The 22,844-nt window shown below is 53.9% G+C and overlaps 3 protein-coding genes across 3 annotated transcripts; 2 read left to right on the plus strand and 1 right to left on the minus strand.

The window, feature by feature from the left end:
* Positions 1–2,127: 2,127 nt before the first annotated feature.
* BBK36DRAFT_1112776 (hypothetical protein) lies at positions 2,128–6,246 on the plus strand (the record flags this gene model as incomplete). The annotated part of the gene is made up of 2 exons (XM_024889835.1): positions 2,128–6,078; positions 6,145–6,246. 2 exons carry the CDS (start codon positions 2,128–2,130, stop codon positions 6,244–6,246), a joined length of 4,053 nt encoding a protein of 1,350 aa, XP_024752176.1.
* A 1,354-nt stretch (positions 6,247–7,600) lies between these two features.
* On the minus strand, positions 7,601–9,554 carry BBK36DRAFT_1134582 (hypothetical protein; the record flags this gene model as incomplete). The annotated part of the gene is made up of 3 exons (XM_024892359.1): positions 7,601–8,971; positions 9,031–9,220; positions 9,295–9,554. 3 exons carry the CDS (start codon positions 9,552–9,554, stop codon positions 7,784–7,786), a joined length of 1,638 nt encoding a protein of 545 aa, XP_024752177.1. The 3' UTR covers positions 7,601–7,783.
* A 10,245-nt stretch (positions 9,555–19,799) lies between these two features.
* BBK36DRAFT_1192222 (hypothetical protein) lies at positions 19,800–22,312 on the plus strand (the record flags this gene model as incomplete). Its single annotated transcript, XM_024896756.1, has 5 exons — positions 19,800–19,824; positions 19,877–20,148; positions 20,209–20,445; positions 20,518–20,992; positions 21,063–22,312. The coding sequence occupies 5 exons, from the start codon at positions 19,800–19,802 to the stop codon at positions 22,310–22,312; spliced, it is 2,259 nt and encodes a 752-aa protein (XP_024752178.1).
* Positions 22,313–22,844: the final 532 nt, after the last annotated feature.

A 22,844-nucleotide genomic window follows, 5' to 3' on the forward strand; every position in this document is an offset into this window, starting at 1 on the left:
TGCCACAGCGAAGACCGACTCCCTGAAAAGGCCCTGGGGCTGGGGCACCGCACAGTGTCCGCAGCGGGGAGCACCCATATCACCATGTGCTTACGGTGTGTCCCTCGGGATGTTGGAAGCAGGCAGGCTGAGTTTAAAGCAAAAAGTTGGAAGACAAAAAAACGGACGGCAAATAGCAGGACCCGTGATGAGCAGACCTTGGAGCGGATGGGGCCCTTCTGCATCCCCCACCGAGACAGCGCTGTTGCCCCCCGTCTTCTCCCTGCGTTGCTCGCGCGAAGCGTCCAATGGCCATCGCCGGGCTGTTAGCACGGTACCTCGTCCGCGTCGTGGCACCCGCCCAGCTGCTAGCAGGAGAGCTCGGCGTGGCGTGCACTGCTAGCATGCATCTGCGGTCCAGGTGCCGGCATGGCATCGCAGCGCTCTGGAGCGTCTAGTTCGCGCTGCTGGCATCGATGATTTTGCTGGTGATCAGCGCTGTGCTCGCGATTGACTGCTGCATCTCCACAGCCAGAGTCGGTGCTGATCAGATCAGCAGTCCCACCACCAGGCGACCCTTATTGTCGGGACTGTCAACCTTCCCCTGGCTCTAGACCTTTAGACTCCGAGCTCCTCGACCTACGGCGGCCCTGGATCAACGGCCAAGCAAAAGCCAAGCTCGTCACGGACTTGCGACGACGTGCAGGTTTGCGATCCGACTCGGTCAAAACGCATCTCTGCAGCTGTTGCCTGTACGTAACTGTGCCTGTGCCTGTGCCTGTACCTGTTGCTGTGCCCGTGCTATACCTGTATATGGCTCGGCCCTGGTCGCCTCTCGCTCGCTCATCAAAGCTGTGTGCTGTTTGATTGCCGTCTGATCCCCCTTTTGCTCTCTCATCCTGTATAGCACGGAATTCCGCGCGGTCTCGTCATCACTCGCGCTGATAAGCCCTGCCGGATCGATCGTCTCTGAGAATTCCTCGATAAGCAGAAGCAGGATACAGACGGTTCTTGGTCATTGGATTCCATCGCCTTTTGCTTCGCCTCACCTCTTCTCTTCCCCCCCGAGACAAGACACAGCACCTCCTCCCCCATCCTCCTCCTGACACTGCCGTCTCGTCTACACACGCCACATCTCTCCGTCAACCCATCTCCAGCCGTCTGCTGCCCGCTGTCTCGCTCGTTCGCATCCGTTGACGCCCCCCCGCGGCCGTTGGAGGTGCGGCTCTGTCTCCAGCGAGGATCAACGCTCCGCTATCCACCCCATCCATCATCCACCCAAACCCTCGCTCGCCGGGCCATCTCGATCTCGACCCCCTACTGGGCCTAGCTTTCCCAGGTCCCTAACAGTGCGCTATTCCGGCCAGTCCTTGCAAGGCTCGAACGCTCTGGTAGCGCGGCATCTCTCCATAACCCCGCTGTCCGTCAGTGCAGGCCGAATCTTGGGTCTTGGTCTTCATCGGCCTGCCGTGTTCGTGTTCTGGTGCCGTGCCAGGTTTTTTCGAATCGCATCGAACCGGCAGCCGTTTCTCTTTTTGCCTTCTGGCATCTTCGCCCTCGTTTAATCCCCCCTCCGGCGCCTTGATGCAGGATCAGGTCGACAGCTCCGCAGACTGCCTTGGCTTCGCCTCTGCCTCCGCCTCTGCCTCCGCGCCCGTCTCTGACTCTGATTTCGCCTCTGCTCCAGCCTCAACCTCAGCCTCCACCCTTTCTTCTGCTGCCATCTCACAGGCGTCGTCAGCATCGCCGTCGAATCGGGCTTCCGGCGCGTTTGATTCCGGGCTGCCGAATCCCGCCGCCGTCTCTGCTGGTGAGGAAACTGCTGCGACCTCTCCGCGACCTCTCGCCGCCGCGCTGGAGAGGGTCACCTCACCCTTCCGCAGCACCGCTTCTCACCTTTCGCAGGGCCGCCTGGACCACTCGAGACACCATTCGGCAGGCTTGCCGACGCCATGGCATGCCGACAATAACCACATATCCCGAGTTGGCTCGCCACCCCCTACGTCTCCAAGGTCTCCAAGGTCTCCCATCGCAGCCCTGCCATCGCACAGGAGCTTCCCCAGCCTCAACCAGGCCGTGGCTGCCAGTCTCTCGTCTGCGGACAGCATCGGAAAGCGCCAGTCGCGCAAGGTCAAGGACGACCAAGCAATGGGATCGGCACCGCTCAAGAAGGCTCGCACCGGAGCCTCGCCTCCTCGGAGACTCGAGATGCTGGGCGACGCCTCCTTCCCCCTATCCTCCGTGGGCTCACTCCAGCTGAATCGCGACGATGCCGTCTCGCCTCTCTTCTTTTCTCACGCCCCTGCGAGGCACTTTAATCGCCCTCACAGCGTCCCTGTCTCGGACGTGGCCTCCGCCATCCTGGCACATGCCCGCGACGAAACCTCGGGCGTGGTCACGACGCTGAAGCTCCCGAGAGCGAGCGTCAGCTCCACGAGCGCCGCCCTCTCTGGCAGCACGCCGTCGTCCATGGACATGTCGGCACCCTCACTAAGCCCTGATATGCGCAGCCTGCCCCCTGGCTTGCAAATGCTTCAGGGTGTTGGCGTTCTCGAACTTCTCGAGCATGATGACAGGCCCACGTTCTTGATAGACCTAGCAAACCCGGCAAACGCCCATCGCCCGGGCTTACCTACGGTGTACCACAATTCCTCTCTGCGAGCGGCTGAGTCTATCCACGGTCTTCTGAACCCCGACCGAGACAACCCTGCCAGTCCGGAGCCTTCAGACGAGTTCAACGAGTTCAAGGCCTGGGTGATGGCCACTGGTGCAGACTCGCCCAATGTTCCTTCATCAACATACGAATACGGGGGGATTACGTGGGTGGCCACAACTTTGAGGCGTCGGTTTCGATTCATCAGCGGAAACATTACCTGCCAACCCACCGCTCACGCAGCCTCGCCAATGCCCGTCATGATGGAAGAGGAGGAGGAGGATGGGGAGGGGGATGCACCCATGCTAGGGCAGGACGACAGTGGCGGTTGCATATCGACTCCAGCTACACCCGCTGGCGATATTCCCGAGCCGCCCGACTACTTTGGCGCCGCTACCGACAAGAGCACCAGTGAGCCCATGGACACAGCCGACACGACTCCCGCAACCGGCACCATCAAGCCGATGTACGACATCAACCGGCGACATCCCGATGACTTCACCAACGAGGTACTGCAGTCGCAGCCTGTAAGGTCGACTTTCGACTGGACCAGGATCCCGTACAGCGACAGCTTGCCCGAACACATCAAATTGGCAAAATCGGTGGATTGGGCTTCAACGCCTCTTGGCCCCATAAGCGAATGGGGATACAACCTGAGGGCCATGGCGAACCTGGTCATGGGAAGCCCCAACCCGGCCGCCATGTACTGGGGCCCCGAGTATGTCAGCATCTACAATGCCGCATATGTGGCATTGGCGGGAAGCAAGCATCCATCCCTCATGGGCAAGCGGTTTTCGGAGGGCTGGTTCGAGCTCTATGAAGACTTTGCCCCCATCTTCCAGTCTGCTTGGGAGTCTGGCCAAGCGACCATGAAGCATGACGACCAGCTCTTTATCAACCGACATGGCTTCCTGGAAGAAACCTTCTTTTCATGGTCGATAATTCCACTCCTCGGCGAAGATGGCGAGGTCGTCGGTCTATTCAATCCCAGTTTTGAGAATACTCGACGGAGGATCAACGAGCGACGAATGCTCACCCTACGAGAGATTGGGGAGCGGACGGCATCGGCAGCTTCGGTCAGCGAGTTCTGGCCACAGGTAAGGAAAGGTCTGGCGTTCAACGAGTACGACATCCCATTCAGCATGATCTACTCCGTCAAAGACGATGCCGAAAGTGAGGTATCATCGCTTCACTCAGGCAGTCATGTTCACTCTCCTCAACTCGTTCTCGAAGGATCTCCCGGTGTCCCAGAGGGTCATGTGGCGGCCCCCCCGACTCTGGACCTACGTACGTCAGAAGAAGGGTTTGCGCCTTACGTGCGGCAGTCGTTGGCAGGGGGTGGAGCTCCGGTTGTGCTCTCTGAGGAGGACGGCACCTTGCCAAAGCATCTCATAGAAGGATTTGAGTGGCGGGGCTTCGGTGACCCTTGCAGGACAATCGTCGTCTTCCCAGTCATCCCCACCACTACTGGCGATGCTGTGACGGGCTTCATTGTGCTCGGCGTGAATCCCCGACGGCCGTATGATGACGACTACAAACTCTTCATCCACCTCTTGTCGCGGCAGCTGGCTACTTCCATGGCCTCGGTTCTCTTGTTTGAGGAGGAGATTCGGCGCGGACAGCGAGCAGCTCACCTGGCTGCTTTGGACCGTCAGGAACTCTCAGAGCAGCTTTTGCAACGTACGCAAGAAGCCAATGAGCTAGAGACGAAGTTTACGCGCATGGCCGAGTTCGCGCCCGTTGGAATGTTCATTGCTGACGAGAAGGGTCACATCAACTACTGCAACGATATGTGGTGGCAGATTTCTCGGCACTCTCGATCCGAACAGATAGGCACTTCCTGGATGGACAGCGTACGAGTCGAAGACAGGCCGGGGTTGGACACCGCTTGGACAAGGCTTCTGGAGGAAAAGGTGACCATTTCGGTCGAGTTTCGATTCAACTGCAGTCAGCCGTGCGGAGATCACACCGTCGACACCTGGGTCCTGATGAGCGCGTTTCCCGAGAAAGACGCCGATGGCAGCCTGGCATCCATATTCGGCTGTATCACAGACATTTCCTCCCAAAAGTGGGCGGAAAAGGTGCAAAACGAGAGGCGCGAGGAGGCTGTGGAGCTCAAGCGGCAGCAGGAAAACTTCATCGACATCACGAGCCACGAAATGAGGAACCCCTTGTCGGCCATCCTTCAGTGCGTGGATCAGATCGCCAACAGCATAGCCTCGTTCAACGCCCATACCGACAGGATAGAGGTGGACGCCCTTCTGGAGTCTTGCCTCGATGCTGCTAACACCATCAACCTGTGCGCCAGCCACCAGAAGCGCATCGTCGATGACATCTTGACTTTGTCGAAGCTCGACTCCAACCTGCTGGCTGTCACTCCCGTCGATGAACAGCCGATCAAGGTCGTTCACCGGACGCTCAAGATGTTCGAGTCGGAATTGCTTGCCCACGACATCGACTTTGAGTTTCGCGTCGACAAGAGCTTCGAGACATACGGGGTGACCTGGGCCAAGCTGGATCCATCCAGACTGAGGCAAGTACTCATCAACCTCATGACCAACGCCATCAAATTCACCCAGGGCCGAGAGAAGCGGGCCATCACCGTTAGCATGTGCGCGTCCAAGGACATCTCGGAGGTTACCAGCCAGGGGACGTTTTACTTTGAACGAAACGACATACAGCGGACTGTAGGTATGGATATTGACAACGAAGACGAGTGGGGGGCCGGTGAGCGTTTCAACATCCACTGCTCAGTGGAAGACACCGGTGCCGGCTTGGGCGATGAGGAGATGAAGGTTTTGTTCCAACGGTTCCAGCAGGCCTCGCCTCGGACGCATGTGCAGTACGGCGGCTCTGGCTTGGGGCTATTCATCTCGAGGATCTTGACCGAAATGCAAGGCGGTCAGATTGGCGTTTCCTCCCAAAAAGACGCTGGGAGCAAGTTCAGCTTCTACGTCCAGAGCCGGAAGTGCCTGAACCCTCCATCCCAATATGAGCACATCACGCCGTTCAAGCTCGAGCGCAAGATCCAGACAACATCTACCAACAGCCAGCCCCCCGCGAGCGGCCCCGCGTCGCGATGCCAGTCGGATGCAGGTCGCAGCCCCCTATTCGACGTGCTCATTGTCGAAGACAATATTGTGAACCAGAAGGTTTTGCAGCGACAGCTGCGTAATTACGGCAACAACACGTTTGTGGCCAACCATGGCCGAGAGGCGCTGCAAACGCTGGAGAGATCGAGATTCTGGGCAGGCCAAGAAGAAGAGGGCGTCGACATTTCCGTTATCCTGATGGACTTGGAGATGCCCGTCATGGACGGCATGACTTGCGCGAGAAAGATTCGCCAGCTCGAGAAGGAAGGGACCATCATCAAGCATATCCCCATCATTGCGGTTACGGCATACGCACGGCCTGAGCAGATTGAAAATGCAAAGGCCGCAGGAATTGTGAGTCTTTGCCCCCTCATCCCCCACGTCATGAAGACATGTCGCTAACCGCTGATTTGTGTATAGGATGATGTTATCTCCAAACCATTTCGCATTCCCGAGCTACTCCCCAAAATCGAGGAGCTAGTGGGCAAGTACCAGAGCCTTTCTGTGTCGAGAGACGCGTGAAAGGGGGCCACCGGTCAATAGCCTCCCCCCTTTTGAACGGAGCAGTCGCCAAAGTCAATACGATGTGATTCATTTGTCCCGCCTGCCATCTGCTGCTTTTGCGGAAGCGACATCTGTTGAATCTTTATTCTTTTACTTCTATACTCTTTTTCGTTAGATTCACATACATGTGGGAGCCCAGCGTGTCATTTCTGAGCCGGGCGTTTTTGGTTTCCTTTTGACTCTATTTGAGGGAGGCCTTCGTCATCATTTCATTCACATTCTTGGGAATACTATCAGCAGGCGGACTCGGATACGAAAACAGCCGGCCGGGGATTTGAACTTTTTTTCTTATCTTTTCTTTTTTCTCTATGTGTGTGTTCGATCTCGTCAGCATATACGAGGCTGTTGACCTCTGATACCAAAGTCTTGTTTTGTCTTTTTTTTTTCTGTCTATTCATTTTCTTTGATACAAAGTCTTATTGCATACACGATATGGGAGGATATTTGGGATAAGCGCAAAGCGCCGGCAACACACGATATACACTAGAACATGGTGTTGACACAGAGCGATATATGAATGCATGGACGGGTCGACTCAGGACGAGATTTGGTACAACAATCAAAAAGTTGGTGAGGCGGAAAGGAGATAATGTTAAGAGTCCGAAAGAAATACAAACACGGATTTTCACCATTTTGCAAGATCTGTTGTGTCGAGTTAGTTGTGCGGTCTGTATCCTCAGCGCTGAGGTTTTGCGAGATGATGGGACGAGGCTGTGATCTGAATGCCCAAGGTTTTAAGGTAGGTCATGGTACGAATGAAGTCTATCCATGCATACGCGTAGAAAAAAGGGCGAACCTGTGGAGGAGTTGGGCCGGTTTACCTCTTATTCTTGTAAATAAGCGTAAATAGTGGAGAGCGTGGAGTTTTCTACCTTTTACTTTTCTTCGTCTGTTTCGCTCTTCTCAGTTTCTCAACGTACATAGAACAAGAACAAGGGACTTTCTATCTTACTTGAAGAAAAGAACGAGAGGTAGAGTGAGCGGAGCTGTTCATGAGATGAAATATGTTCATTGGCTCTTTAAAGTAGGTAGTTAACTGGACTCAATATCAAAAGAGATTAAGGAAAAAAGGGGCGAAATAGTAGAGATGAGAGAGGAAAACAAGACATTCACAATGCAAAATGGACAAATGTTTAGACACACATCATCTTTATATTAGGTATTAATTATCTTCCTCCTCTCGGGTATCGAAACAAAGCAGAAACGCGAATGCTGTATACTAGCAACATCAAGATTTTTTGTCTCTCAAAAATTAAGAGGTATTTTTTTTCTTTGTAATTTCGTCCAAATCGACGTGCAAAAAAACAACAAAATGGAAAGTGGTATCAGTGAAAGCAGTCTCGACAGGGTATCTTGGTATCTTGTGAAGAAATGCAGATCCTTCCATTCCCAGTCCTCTCATGCGTGTTTTTTTGGTGACAATTATATCAAAGGAAAGTTTTGCAAAGTGTGTCTTCTTGAAGTCGTAAAGCTGTCACTGTCGAGGAGTAGTTCTCTAAGCGGCGGCAGTGACGACGGGGGCGGCGGGAGCGGCAGCCTCGGGCTTGGTCTCGGCCTCCTCAGGCTTGGGGACCTCCTCCTCCTTGGCAGCCTCCTCCTTGGGGGCCTCCTCGGTGGCGGCGGCGGCGGGAGTCTCCTCCTCCTCCTTGATGGCGTCCTCCTCCTTGGACTCCTCGGCAGGCTTGTCCTCAGGCTTGGCGGCGCCCTTGCCCTTGATGGTAGCACGGAGCTTGGAGAACGCGCCCTTGCCGGACTTCTCCTCGCCCTCGGAGCCGGGGCCGGGAGACTTGTCGCGCTTGCCAAAGGTGAAGGGCAGGGAAGACTTGCGCTTCTCCTTGTCCTTCTTGGTCTCGCCGTTGGTCACAGCAGCCTCAGTGGTCTCGGTGGGGACGGTGGCAGGGCTGCTGACGTCGACGGCCAGGGGAGTGGTGGCCTCGACGGGAGGGATGACGGGGGCAGCCTCGGTGGTGGCGGCAGCCTCGTCCTCCTCCTTGGGAGACTCAGCCTCGGGCTTGGCCTCGGCGGCCTTCTTCTCCTTCTTGGAGAAGACGTTGCCGAAGAAGCTGGTGCGCTTGTTGACAGCGGGCTTCTCCTTGGGGGACTCGGGCTGAGCAGCCTCCTCGGCGGGCTTGGTCTCGCCCTCAGCAGCGGGCTCAGCAACAACGGGGACCTCCTCAGCAGCAGGAGCCTCAGCCTCGGGGACGGGCTCAACAACGACGGGAGTCTCAGTGGCGGCGGCCTCCTCGGTCTTGGCCTCGTCCTTCTTCTCCTCCTTCTTGCCAAAGCCGAAGAAAGAAGCACGCTTGCGGCTAGCGGAGCGGCGCTTAGGCTCCTCGACCTTGAGCTCGTCCTTGGTCTCCTCCTTGGGGGCGGCGGCGGCCTCCTCCTCAGCAGCAGGCTCGTCGGCCTTGGCAGCAGCCTCCTCAGCGGGTGCGGCCTCGTCCTTGGCGGGCTCGGCCTTCTCCTCCTTGGCAGCGGGCTTGAGGCTCTCAATGGTCTGCTTGTAGACCTCGGACTCAGTGACGGTGGCGGCGAGCTCCTTGGCCTCGGCGATCTTGGCCTTCAGCTGGGCAACCCAGTTGTCGCGCTCGGCGGCGGAGTTGGCCTTGAAGGTGTGCTTGTTGCCCTTGGCAGAGAAGTGGAACTTGTGAGAGCCGTCGGTCTCAGGCTCGGTGGCATCAGCCTGTAGAATATCAGGGTTAGTTACAGGACTCATAGAGACAGTTCCAGACGGAAACCTACCAGGTTGATGACGCCATGGGGGGCCTTCTTGTCACCAATGAACAGAAGACCCTTGCCAGTGTGCGCAGCCCAGGCGATGTTGTGCTGGGCAGTCTCGACGTGCTTCTCGGCCTTCTTGTAGGCGGCGAGCACCTCGGCCTCGACGGCCTCGTTGCCGAAGAAGAGGAAAGTCTTGCTGGCGATCAGGTTCCTGTTGGGCGACTCTGGTCAGCAAACTCGTGATTCTCCCAGACCAAGCGCTCAGTTGCTTCTCGCTAAACTCACTTGGGGAAGCTGGCGCCCTGGGCCTTGTGTCCCAGGAAGCCCTCCTCGATGGGCTTGGCCTCCTCCTCCTTCTTGTCCTCCTCCTTGGCAGGCTCGGCCTCCTCACCCTCGGCCGGCTTAGCCTCCTCCGCGGGCTTGTCCTCGACGACAGCAACGGGGGCAGCCTCAACAGCGGGCGCCTCCTCAACGACGACGGGGGCGGCGGTCTCCTCCTTGATCACCGGGGCGGCGACCTCAACGGGCTTCTGTTCCTCAGCCATTCTGGATAGAAAAAAGGGTATCTTAAAGCGCGGGGGTATCACAACAAACAAAGGGGGGGTATTAAAAAAAGAAGGATCCAGAAAAAAGCCTTTCGGATGGTGGAATGGCGCTGGTGAAGCGTGTAGTGAAGAAAGAAAGTGGGAGGAGGAAGAGGAAGAAGAGTCGGTAGCAGAAGGGGGTGGCCAGGGCTACTTATTTGCTTTGCCGGCGAGGAGGACTGAAGGTCGGGTGGGAAAAAATAAAAGCGGCCAGGGGGTGGTGGGAGGGAAATGGCGAGCTTGGCCTGTGTGACCAGTGGGCAGAAGGCCTGGAATCAACCCTGCAGACCCTTTCGAGGCCCTGGACCGATGAATCGACAGAGACAGACAGACAGACAGGACAGCTGAGCACATGCGGCTGCAGCGTGAGTGGCTCGACCTGCCCGTTGTCGTGCGTGTGTCGTGTCGTCTGTCTTGTCTCTAGTCTACTGTACAACTACTATCGCCAGTGACGCCACGGCGGGAGAAGCTCGCGGTGGGCCAGCCAGTGGCTCGCTGTCTGGTGTCAAGGCCCGCTAGCGCTCCAGTGCGTGAATGCCCTGAGACTCGCTGTGCTTGGGGGCGTCTTGGGGGGGGAGGAGGGGAGGGTCGCAGTGGTTGCAGTGGCTGCAGTGGGCCGCAGCTGGTCCGTGCGGGCTTTAAGCGAGTGGGCCTGAAATTGCAGACCCGCGACCGGCCTGCGCTAGTGGGCGGGCAGAAATGTTCGGCAGCCACCCAGGCGCCAGGGCTCGCGGCGGGTCTGCCCCGAACGGGCCAGGTACTTGCAGGCCGTGCTGCTGGTGCCGCTTCTCGCACGGCCGTCTCTCTCGTGTGCTTGTCTGGCTCGTCGTCGTGGTGAAATGACTCCCAGCCTCCTCCACTTCTCATTTTAAACAGGATAGACAGCCCTTTTCTCCTTTGTTCCTTTGTCCCGCCTGGGGCCTTGGGCCGGCCGATAAGACTGGCAGGGCAAAAAAGGAACAATAACGAGGGTCTGAGCACGGGGAACCGAGTCGTGAATCCGCGTACCTTACATGGACAGCAAGCACGAAGCATCCCGCGAGGGCAAAGTAAGGTGGAAGCTCGAACCTGTCTCGTGGAAGCTATTGCTCGACATGGGGATCGCCGTGAACCCTTGGACGTCTGTGTGCATGAATGGGCCATCTTAGATTATCTTGCCTGCCCCACGATCCATCTTCGCCTGCTGCAGCTGCGCATCTCCAAGGTGATACGGGAGGCCATCCGTCTGGTGATGCCCTCTGGCGGCTAGTGGTTGTCTAGTAGCAGCGCTGGTTCGAGCAGTTGGAGCAGAGTCTGATATGTAAGGGCTGCCGACTTGGTACTATGGCTCCGTCCACACCAGCATCTGGTTCTGCCAGTAGTACCAGACATGAAAACATATAGAGCAGCCACACAAAGCAATGGTGATGGTTCGGCGTCTGTTTCTGGGCAATGCAAGCAAGTACTTGCGTACATGGACATCGAGATTACCTTAGGCGCCCCCCCTTTTCGCCCGACGCCTGAAACTACACGCCGGGCTTCTTGTTCGAGATACACGGCAGACCGAGCCGGGTACATACGAAGGTACGAGTAGTGCGCATTGATTTGCTTCATTACTCCTTGGTGGGAAAAGTGGACGGGCGGCCGGGATTGCGAATGTCGGCTCGCGGTGCGGCGTGGTAAGTTATCGTATTGCTCATTCTCGAGGCCGTTCAAGTTGATGAAGACGGGAAATCCAGGTCCATGAGCCGGTACGCGTAATTAGCAGCAAACAGCGATCTGCACGCGGTGGGAAAAAGAGAGAGCGACGATGAGCATGAAGGTAAGGTAGGCGAGAAATAAAGAAAAAAGGTAAATGAATCAGACTTGCAAACTCAATCACTCGGTTCTCGCCGTCTCCTATCTCGTTGACTGCCAAAATGAAGGAAAACCCTGCGGTCCAGCCATTTCGTTCATCTCAAGCATCGTGTTTTCCAAGGTTGTTCATTCTACCGCGATACAGGAGGTACAAGCGCCAGCCCAGTGTCGAGCACTGTCCCCTTGCCATGTGTCATTCGCGCCGGGTAAATCGCGGCAACTGCACCTTGCGGGCAACCGTCCGTCCAACTGCCATGTCGATCCCTCGCCGGCTTCAAGGGTTCTGTTTTTTTCCTGAAGTTTTTTTTTTTTTTTTCTTTGATGCGACGATGAGTGTGCACGGAGAAACAGTTGGTCTCAAGTCTTGACTTTTTAGTCCATCTAGTGTTGCGCCAAACTGGTCTTGGCCGTGGCGCGAACCGCATGACAGTTTGAAGGGCAGAAACGCTCTATGTACGTATTACTGCTTGTGGTATTTTCTTTCTCTTTCGATGGTGGATCACGGTCAAGCAAAAATGGTACCACTGTTCGAGTTTACGGGCTAGTACCGACGTCGACGTCGCAGAAGTGAGCAGCAGGAGAAAAAAAAAGAGATAGGGCAGACAGGGGTGTGGCCAGGGGTGGCCGCAGGAAGGAGAGTGACAGCAGCAGAGGCGAGTCTTGCCCATCAATCAAAGGGGGGCGCCGTCTCTCGACCTCCTGATTCTCCTGCAACAGGAAGAAAGCCGCCCTGATGAGAGGCGGTGAAACTCGGGCGCAGGCTTGATTGGAGGGAGGCTCTCGATTCGAGCCATACGGAGGGTTTTGTGTAGGTAGCTGTACGTGCTCGCATCTATAATAACTGCGACTATTGCCACGATCGGGTCTCTCACGTATGTACGGAGTCGATTTATAGCCATCCGGGAGAATGCTGCTGCAGCGGCCGGATGGAGCAATGCGGGATGAGGGAGCGGCCTTGTCCTCAATGTCTGGCCTCCGCTGCTTGGCTTTCTTTTCTGCGAGATGCAGCGATCTGACGAGAACCTGAACGTCTCGATGGTTTCTCCTCACTGTTGTTGTTCTGCTACAGCTTCTAGTGCCAGGTTAGGTAGGTAGATGTGCTGGAGAGGGAGGTGGCATCAGTGCTTCCGTGGTGCCAGCAACACGAGCATCTGCCTGCCTGTTCTCTCCTCCATGGCCTTTTGCATTGCAATGCCCGTGATGTGACAGGTAAGGTGCCTTATTATGGAGTTCTTGTATCTGTACCTGTACCTGTGCCTGTACCTGTACCTTGACGCCCTGCCGGGGAAACTGGACCAACCAGAAGCAGCGGCCTGGGCTTCAAGTACCGAGATGGCACTTGGCTGCACAAAAGTGGCGCGTTGGATCCCTTTTGCCCCCTTCTCATGTACAAATACGGAGACTGTGATGTTTAAGTACCTGCGAGAGGGGGATCCCGGTTTGAGATTGAAATGGAAGAACCAAAACGATCAAAGACAAGAGATGCCTCCATACTGTTGTTGTACCTTACTTGATATTTGACTCTGGCTTCTGATGGCGAGATTGGACGCACGAAAGGTGCATGTACATACTTTACATGCATGGGACAAGGGGCCCATTCAGCAGGTCACTTGCAACCAACTTGGGGCTGGTTGTTGGTGATGGTGTGAAGCCTCATGTCCTTCCTCTGTCGAGCCTTGTCCCGGCCGTCGTTTCTCACCTGCACGAACAACGGCACCCAATGGGCATCACGCACACGCATTCCACGGCCAGACTAGACAAGATAACAAACAGACCGAAAGACACCTTCTCTGACGCCTTCACACCCATTCTTAGCCAGCCTCTTTTTTCTCTTCTTCTTAGCTTGCACCACCACGTTGTTGTCATCCGGGCCATGTGACGCCCTAGCGCCAAGTATGTGAGGGGCAGGCAGGGAGAGGAAGCTCACGGGTTTTGTTGCGCTATTGTTTGCCATCTTTTCTTGTGAGGCGCTTTTTCCCTTCCCTCTCAGTTCCATCTGATGCGCTGCAGCTGCAGGTGCGTGATAGCGTATGGATGCGACGCAGGTGCTGCTGCTGCTGCTGCTGCTGCTTCGATGCGCTTCGATGTGATGCGATGCGAGGCGACCCCCTTTCTCATCAAGCCACTCGGTAGTAAGTACATACGAGAGCGTAAAGTATGAGCTTACTCCTACACGCTCATAGTACCGCTTCGCTGGAGTGCTGTATTACCTACACATCAGCCCTTGCCTTATCTTCAATGGTGATTTTCAACCACGCAGTGCTCATCTCTCATCTCTCTCAATCCCTCTGCAAAACTTGTATTCCTACAATTACTTCACTCTGCCATGCGTCTTCATACGAGCCACGCCCTGATACGAGGCCCGACCCGGCCAGTATCTCCGATGTGAGAGAGAGTAAAGCCAAACCAAAACTCGACAGACTATTACAGGCACATCCCTACCTTACCTACGTACGAGTACTCCGTATCAGGTAATTAGAAGGACAATAAAAGAAAAAATTGTAATGAACAGGGTTTCCCAGACCCGTATTTTAGCAGCTGGCAGAATCATTAAACTTGGGAGGAGAAAGAAAGAAAGAAAGGGCAAAAAGTATGAGATTTTCCATCTAATGCGACAAGGGGGGTTGCATTTTGTTCACCAAATGAGAGGTGCTGGATAAGTTTCGTGGTGCTGTCGCAGGCAAACAATCTCAAGATGAAGATCGTTCGGCAAGTCTCCGTGATGGAAACCGTACTGAATTGGTTTCATTGCCGAGGCCGCTTCTCTTGAAGCTACCTGGCCTTTATCGAGGAACGATTGAAGCAATATCCCCAATAGAAATTTGTATCTGCCATGTGTGCCAAGGGGACGATTTAGGGCTATCAAGGCTTCCTTTGCTTTTGGCATCTGACGAACAGCAGGTTACAGTATGGCGAGGAACTGCATTTGTCTAGTTTCTCTGTCGAATTCGAATTATGATAGACTAATACATGACGGCGAGTCCCCCCCCCGGGTCTGAACAACAAGAAGTAATAGTAGCTGCGCTTTTCTGGTTCCCGCTGCCAGGAGCTTCGAGTCAAGATACCCGTCAATCAAATCTACTTTCTTGCCTCCCCCTCTCATTGATTCGCATATCGAACTTGACTCGAGTTAACAGTGCGTGAAAAGGGCACATCGCATCGCATCAACCATGTATTTGACACCCCTAACTCAGTAGCTCAGGCACGTAATTAGAGGGCGGCGCGAGATGAGAATGCAATGGTTTTGGTGGTTGAACCGGGGAAAACAAGATGAAACATTTCATTATTAATGAATTGTTTCCATTAGGATTTCTATTTTGGTTCCTTTACTTCTCATTTCTGTATGTCATTAAATATGTAGTACGGAGTAGTATTCCAACAATTGTCCGGAACAGAACACGAGATTGCATCTCAACGTCCCTTTACATTCTCCTCGGTGGCTGGTCCACACTCCTAATAATAGAAGCAGAACCACCCCGAATCATATGAACGCACAACGTTTTCCAGATTGCTGGACCACAAACCACTCATTTATTTGACTCGCAGTAAAGTACTCGTACATACGAGCCCAGCTTTCTTTAGCTTTGGCGATGCCAAGACGCCTTGTGACGACGAGCCACGACTCCACCGCTCGGGACTTGCACGGATCCAAGCAGGAGGAAAAGAAGCAAAGAGTCAGCTAAAGAAAGAGGAGCACCACTTTGCCGCCCGTCAACTGGATCTCCAGAAGCGCGCATCTTGATCGCCAACTTCACCCCCGCTTCGCTGTCACCGGTGGGGACGGCCGTTGGAGCTTGAACCTGGACGGCTTCAAAAGTCTTCAACCGATAGATACCCTACAGGTGTGTGCGTTGGCCATCTCGATGAATCTAAAATACCACGTTTAGGCAGTCTCGTGGCTAGTAGTAGTACTACTATGTATCTATCGTGATGTGCGGAAGAGGCGGTACATGTAGTATCAATCGTCTAGGTACCGGGACGTTGGCCTGTTGTATCAAGGCGCGAGGCAGCGAATCGTATGATGGCCTGCCCCGTCACTTGATACTCGACCAAAGCGGGCATAAGCACTCAGCACCCACACCGGAAGTCCTCGTACGTCAAAGCAGGTTCCCGAGCGGGAGGCCGCCATTTTCCGGACGCCAATCACGCCGTTGGATCATCTCTGGCCTCATCCTCTGCTTCTTGTCCTCGGTCCGCTTCACGGCCGGCGGCACCGGACAGTTGTTGGAAACCCGCGCTTTGTCGCTCGTCGTCTCGTATCAGCCCTCGGCGACCGTTTCAAGTCACGGTGGCACATCCGCCTCATTGGCCAAGGTGGTGTGACTCTGCATTGGAATCTTGGTTGGGCGAGAGGCAGACGGATCCCTGTACGAGAATCTGCAGCCTCCGGCCAGTCAATGCAGGCAGGATGGAGGCCATTGTCATGCCGCCGTCCGGAAGACGATCCCCTTGGCCGACACAGGCAGCTGGCTCCTTCTGTTCGCATACATAATACCGCATTGCCGTTTCAAAGGCAGAATTGCCGGCTGCTACATACATAGCTGATGTCATTGCGGGAGTCGGATATGATGCGCAAGCCGGCGAGTAGCAGTCGCCTTGTGTCCTTCATTCGATAATCAGACGCTGTCTGCATTGAGCGAGAGGACGACAAGGACAGATGATCTGTGATCCCATCCCGTAGGGCGTAGGGCGTGTAATGTGTATTCATGTCCCTGGTGGTACAAAGCGACGAGAATGGCCCGGGATTCGATCGGCGTGGAAAGCGGTGCCGGAGCTCGAGTCGTGTGATCCCTCTTCCCCGGTTAGATCGGTGGCGTGCGATTGTGCGGAATCGAGGTGCTCTACGGAGCTACAGTACCTGGACGACTCCCATCTGAACCTGGGCCTCGGCTGGAGGAGCAGAAGTTGAGGTGATCGGCTACCATCCCTCTGGAATCGGCCACAATTACAGTACAGTACACATACGCAAGGTACGCTTTCGCCATGAACGAGCACGCAAACCCTTTTCCCTTCTTGTTCCTGTGAAGTGAATGATAGCCATCTGTCTCCACAGCCAGGCACTGTTTGGAGAGCCGTGTGCTTGAATCAGTGCAAATGATACCCTAGATATCGGGCTTGGTTCGCGATTCGGAGATGTTCAAGTCTGGGTCCGGCGAGACCGAATCGGGTATCACACAAAGAACCAAAGACTTGGGTGAACAATGATGGATTCAATCCAAGGCTTTTGGAGGATTGTCGGACCACTCAATATTTCTATAAAAGGCGTATAGTCTGTCGTATCGTACCTAGGTAGAAGCTAAAGCCATTCTACCTTAGGCTTATCGAGCGACGATATGAGTTGTATCTTTGACGATGACAGTTCGGGGCACGCAGCTCGTCAAGGCTGACTCGATATCTGCTCCAGTCAAACTCGTATCAGCAATTGTTTTGAGAGCTATAGAAGACAGCTATATGGGCTTTGGCTAAGAAACACTTTAGATTCGTTGTCAAGAAAAGGGGTGGTCATCTCATTGGGAGGTTGATTCTTGCACACATCTGCAATTTGTAGCTCGTATTAGCTATCCTGTTGCTTGGTACCTGGATAAGTGAGGATGGATCTATAAGTTTAAGAGCTTGTTTCAAGTTCTTATGTGGTTAGTCTCTGTATATGGTGGCTTTGGCATGTCTGATCATCGACATCTCGCTGAAAGCAAGGCTCGTTGAAGACCTGGGGTATCTGCCAGAGCATGTATGGCGAGAAACATGTCGAGAAGGCCGTGGTACCCTTACATCTAGTCTGCAATTCTCTGTATGCTCCCAGGTTTCTGAGCTCTTCCTCTTCTATCGTGTTGGAAACGTAGGGTGCATGGTTTCGGAATAGTTTATACCTTCGTTTCAATGTTCTTCGTTATTCTCAAGCGTCATGGCCTGAAGAGTGCTTGAATCACAATTGATCATAGCCGCGCCAAATTTGCTATTTCGATATATGTTTTCCTTCTAGAAAATGTTCATTGTTTAAATTATGCCATGTTTGTCATAGACTCGTATCGGCGGTCGTGTTGTGTTCAGGTCTCGTTTCCGTTGACGATGAATGTGATACTTATCAGGGTCCTGTCGATGGAACTGAATAGATCAGCTTTTCCGCTTGCCATTCGTGAGAAAGCATGGGGTCAAGAGTAGCATGTTGGCTTTCATCTTCCAGGCTACTGTTGGACTGAAGATAATGGAAGATACGTACATGTAGTTTGAAATAGCCCTTCACGAAGAGGCTCTGCAAGCATCGAGCAACTCCTCTTCGGCAGTGTCTAACATCTTCACAGCGGCCTTGGAGACAGACTTTTCGCAAGTCTGTTGAGAGATGGCGAAGTGCATGGTATCTGGATCTGAGTTGTTCTGCTTTCCAAAGAGCCTGTGTACAGAAGCCAGGCAGCAGCTACTACTGAGCTCTCACAAACAGAAGGTTAACCGCGCGCTCTCAATGGGAGAATGTTGTGTCAAAGAAACTCGCCAAAGCTTCTATTGAGTATTTGTCTGTTTCCTGATGCCTGGGAACAGACGCGATTGTTGTAGGCAGACTTGGGTAAGGCCTGAACAAGATACATGTAGCTCTCAGATGCTGGCTGGTTCGTGGTCCGGGTTGGGCTTGGCGTCGTAATATCGAGTGGAAGGAGCAAGGGGGTAAATCAACAAAGACAGTTGCCGTCGATGTCAACTTAATGAAATATGATGGATGCAGCACAAGCTTGCATAGCAGTCTGGGCTGCCCAAAGGCCTTTTGATGGTATCGTGATCTCGCACCCCGTATGCTGTCGAAGAGTTTTTGAGACTGAAAGGCTATTCGTTACTGCAGAGATACAGCGGGTAAATGAGTGAACGAGAGAGAAGGGATGTGGCAAGGTTCAAGGCTGTTTTGTTCAAGTGAGATTGAGAGGTGCAGAGTCTGTGTAACGCAGGATCTGGAGTTTACCCGCTGGGAGACGCCTAGAGCAACCGACACCAGTGTTCAGGGGCTAGGACAAGGCTGAACACAAGTGACGTGAATGGGTGCAGGTATTTGTGGATCTGCTTGCAGAAGGGATGCAGAAGACTTGAGGAGTCGTTTATGGGAAATCAAAGATTCCCTGTTCAAGCGGTGCATTCATTGCCACAGCTGCACTCGATTCTACTAATATATGGCATGGATGTGTTGTATAGAGGTCAAAAAACTAGAAAGTAAATCTATCAAAGATCTTTCTGGCATGGGAATACCAAGTGCGAGAAACTTCAAGGGCAAGACGTGATAGACTCCAGCAGCAGATAACCCCTGGACCAAACTCCAAGGGCCTGCGAGCTATGACTTATGGGGGAGCAGCCCTGAGTCACAGCTGGCAAGCACTGGTGCAGAAGCCATTCCCATCAGTTGCTCCTGGAGACGAGCTGCAGAGCTGTCAAGGCTCGAGGTGCGTGTGCGTGCGGCCCACACGTGCCTCGCAGTCTGCCTTCACTGTTTACCCCCCCTCCTGCTTTTCCTCCTCCTCTCCTCTCCTCTCTCTTCTGCTCTCCCACTCTCTCCCACCCACCATCCATCCATCTTTCTTCTTCAACCCAACTCAATATCAACAATCTCTGCACGCTACGTCTTTTATCAAGCATCGACTCCAAACCTTCCTCGAGTCTCAGCTCAAGCAGTTGTGCTCGTTACCTTTCGTACTTCTTTGATCTCCTCTTTCCAAGTCTCCGCCCGCGGCCACCAGGTAAGTAAACACCGCTCCTCCATACCCGGTCCACCTTGTATAAGGCCATACATCTCCATTATCATCACACCCCCTCATTTCCATCATCAGCACAAGATCCCACATAGCTTCACTCTTCCCTCCTACCTACCTCACATAGTCCTCTCACTGTCCTGCTGTTGTGTGTTTCCTTTCTTCTCAGAAGCGCGTTTCGCTCAAATCGTGACTCTTCGTGACTCTCCAGCTTCTCCCCCAAGTCGCGAAAAGAACACAGATTCCCTATCCCTGACACTGGGCAAACCAACCCTAGCCGTCCTCAAAGCCACCGGCAGTCATTAACGGTCTCTCCCCCCAATACCACTGCCTCGCAGCTTCACGTTGCCTCCTCCAACACATGAGTGGTTCTACCCCCATCATCTTAGACTGTGGCATTCGCTTTTGACTATATCAAAATCATTCCGCAAGCCATATTTCTCCACTGAACAACACTTATCCCCTTATCCGTTGGCACTACTTGAGGCTTAGCAATGGCAACAACATTTGAGAGTTCAGATAACTGACACAATAGTGACTACGCAGTCTACTGGATCATAAGCCTGTCATCTCCAGAAAGTTCATCGCAGTGCTTCATATCGCGAATGCTGGGAAGAACCTCGAAAAGGAGAGAAAACCCTTAGCCATGGCGCCAAACGACGAAAGCTCGTGTAAGTACTGCCATATCTGGAGCAAAGCTACGCCGTACTAACTTCTTTATAGCCCCTCTCACCCCATATGGAATGAAAGCATCCAGAAAGCGACTGGAAGAAGCTGGATTTCATCCAGCAGTGACGAAGAGACCGCTCAAAGAATTGGAAGCGGAGCTTACGAGTCACCTCAAGAAGAAGATGACCCGTCCAAGTCGAAGGAGTCTTCTGGGGCGTCAGCGATACAGGTTACAAACTGTGCGAAGGGGTCGCTCTGGCAGGTTTCTCTCCAAAGCCGACCGACCTGGCCGTGGTGCTAGTAGGTCCTTAGGGCCCCTGACCAAGGTAAGTGAAATACAACAGAAAGCAGTGTTGAAGTATAGCAAAGCTGATGAGCAACTATAGGGGCCCTACTATCCTACAGAGAGGCTCGACAAGATTGCCTCGGAGGCAGTGAGCAAGACCCCTTCTCCCGAAGCGGTCACGAACGGCCCCAAGGAGCAACTCACCATGGAGAGCATCATGAATCACAGTCAATTGGGGGCAAAGATACTCAACTCCGTCTTTGCCCACGGCCACAAAGCTGTTATGAACCTAGCGCTGACTTCCAGCACGATGTTTAAGCTTGTCACTGGAAACATAGTAAGTCGCCATCGCTGCCCTTCCTTTGGGTCCAACAGAACGGAACACACTTTGCGTCTGACATAGAAGTAGAATCGGTGGGACTTTTCTTCTGGTTGCTACAAAGTAAAGGGCCCATCCAACGTCTTTGTCGCGATGGTGCCCAAGCAATATACCCATGAAATCAAAGAGGCACTTTCCAAGTACGACTTTCCGGTCAATTCGGCCAAATGGATGGCAGCACTTGAAAGGCTGGAGACTGAAGGAGACTCTGACAGCCAAAAGTTGCGAGCCGTCGGGCTTGAGCATGAGTTCTTCCGGATGGCGAAGAAGTTCCGGGGGAAGTGCTTGCGTTCGAATGGACCCTACTGGGCTGCGGAAGACGACAAGATCGATCCACGAACCGCAAAAAGTGCTGTGGGATGGTGGTATTTCGACAAAGAAGCTATCAATATCATGGGGTCGCTCAAGCCGCTTACAACTATGTGGTCGGCGAATCAGTTCGAAGGCAGCAACAAGGAGTACCGCATGCCGCTCAGCCTTGCTATGGAAGGCTTGCTCACGCTCAGTAAGTGTCACGGGGCATTGAGGCACCGCCTCGAAACTTCTGAAGCATTGGTTTCTAACGATTTGGCTAGTGAGGGAGATACACACTGTCAGCACCTACATTGAAGTTGTACACTTGCATGACGTACCGTTGGTTGACCGCCGCATGCTTGCCACCATTTTGAGAGGCATGCCTCACGTCGTCCAGGTGGGCGTGTACAGATGTCCCCTAGTTCACTTTGGAGACTTGATCCCCATCCTGGATCTCATTTATGACATCAACACTGGTCGACGAAAGAAGAAGTTGCCAGCAATCAAGGGGTTTGACTTCTATCCCAATTTCGAAGATGGCATGCCGTATCAGCATGAAAATGCGGCCACATATGGCCTCGCCTGGTGCCCCTTGCTAATGGACGTTGGGCAGCGAGGCTTCTACGGCATTCTCCTCAAGGCCGTAATGAAGGCAAAAGCCCTTGACCTTGGTCAGCTGTTTGACAAAGACGGCGCGTTGATGGACTGGATGGCCAAAGTGCCAAACGTTCCCCTTGGCCCCTATTGCTTCCTGGATGCCCTGTACCGATATCTGGAGGTGGAAGACGAAGACCCCGATGGGAACGACAAGAGGACACAGGCCACGTATGACCTGCTCAAGCCGACCCGCATCGCCTTCGAACCGTATCTCAGCCTGGACTGGCCCCTATACTACACGAAGAAGATGGGCTCCAAGTTTTTCTGCTCATCCTGTGGATATGAGACCTTTCGGGAATTCTTCCCCGGCCGCGCCAAACTCCTCCCAGCGTACCTGCGAACTTGCTCCGCCTGCATTCTGCAGCGGGCTCTGGACGAAGAGAGAGGCCATGGCAGGGCCTGGAAGTTGGACTTGCTGGACAGTGTATGTTTTCTATGGCAGCCGGAAAGCTTCAACTTGGATGCGCCTCTGTACGACAACGGAGCTGGCCTGATCCGTCTCGAATCCACCGAGACTGAGCGCCCAAATGACTCATCGGCCCTGATGCGAGATAACAAATTTCCCTTTGATTCGTTGGTGGGCGTCCCCAGCCTCGAGGCTGTCGCAAAGGGCTCGATAATGGCTTGCCTGTGGACGGAGGCCGTGGCCTTTGCTTTCCGCTACGACCTTCAACGCCGAGGTATTCTGGAGCTGCGGCACCAATACCACCGCCGGTGGAATGGCGTCCCGGCTTTCCCTCCCACGCGAGAGGATGGTGGAGCGCCAGATCATCAGGACGAGCTGCAGATGGAAAATGGGGAGCCAGATGCATCTTTCTTTGACCACCGCAAAGCTCTGGATGTGGCCAATCGCATGAAGCGGAACGGTTGGTAAACGATCCGTGCCATTTCTTTCTGGGTTTGTTTTCTTTCGAGGTGTTTCATCCCTCGGTTTATTTTCCTTCTGGTTCCTTTCCTACCTCGTTTTCTTTTCTGGCCTATTTCCATCCCGGTCTCCTCTCTGGCCTGACTTCTTCTGGGCTCGTCTCTGCTAGAGCCCCTTTCTTTGAACGGTATATATCCAGGATTCGGCTTCTATTGGCCACAACTCTTTTCTGGACGGTTTGCGCGAGGTGCTCCGCGTTCACGGGTTTGGCAGATTTCACTTCACTTTGTCATAATGTCAGTTCAAGGCTGGCAGTTGGTGCTCAGAAGGTTTTAGGAAGATTGACTTGTTAGGCGGTTTCAACGACACTTGACCCCAGGATTGAATTTAGTTGGACACTCCCGTTGGGGGACCTCTTGGGCCTCTTGGGACTATCAAGAACACAAGGAAGCGGGCGTTGGAGGGCATGGAAGAAAGGTATTCTGCGATTTGCTATTTTCACTGGCCCATGGGCGGCAGTTCCGGAAGCTCTCGAGGCTTT

This window comes from Trichoderma citrinoviride (genome assembly GCF_003025115.1).
Source record: "Trichoderma citrinoviride strain TUCIM 6016 unplaced genomic scaffold BBK36scaffold_3, whole genome shotgun sequence".
NCBI classification, from domain to species: Eukaryota; Fungi; Ascomycota; class Sordariomycetes; order Hypocreales; family Hypocreaceae; genus Trichoderma; species Trichoderma citrinoviride.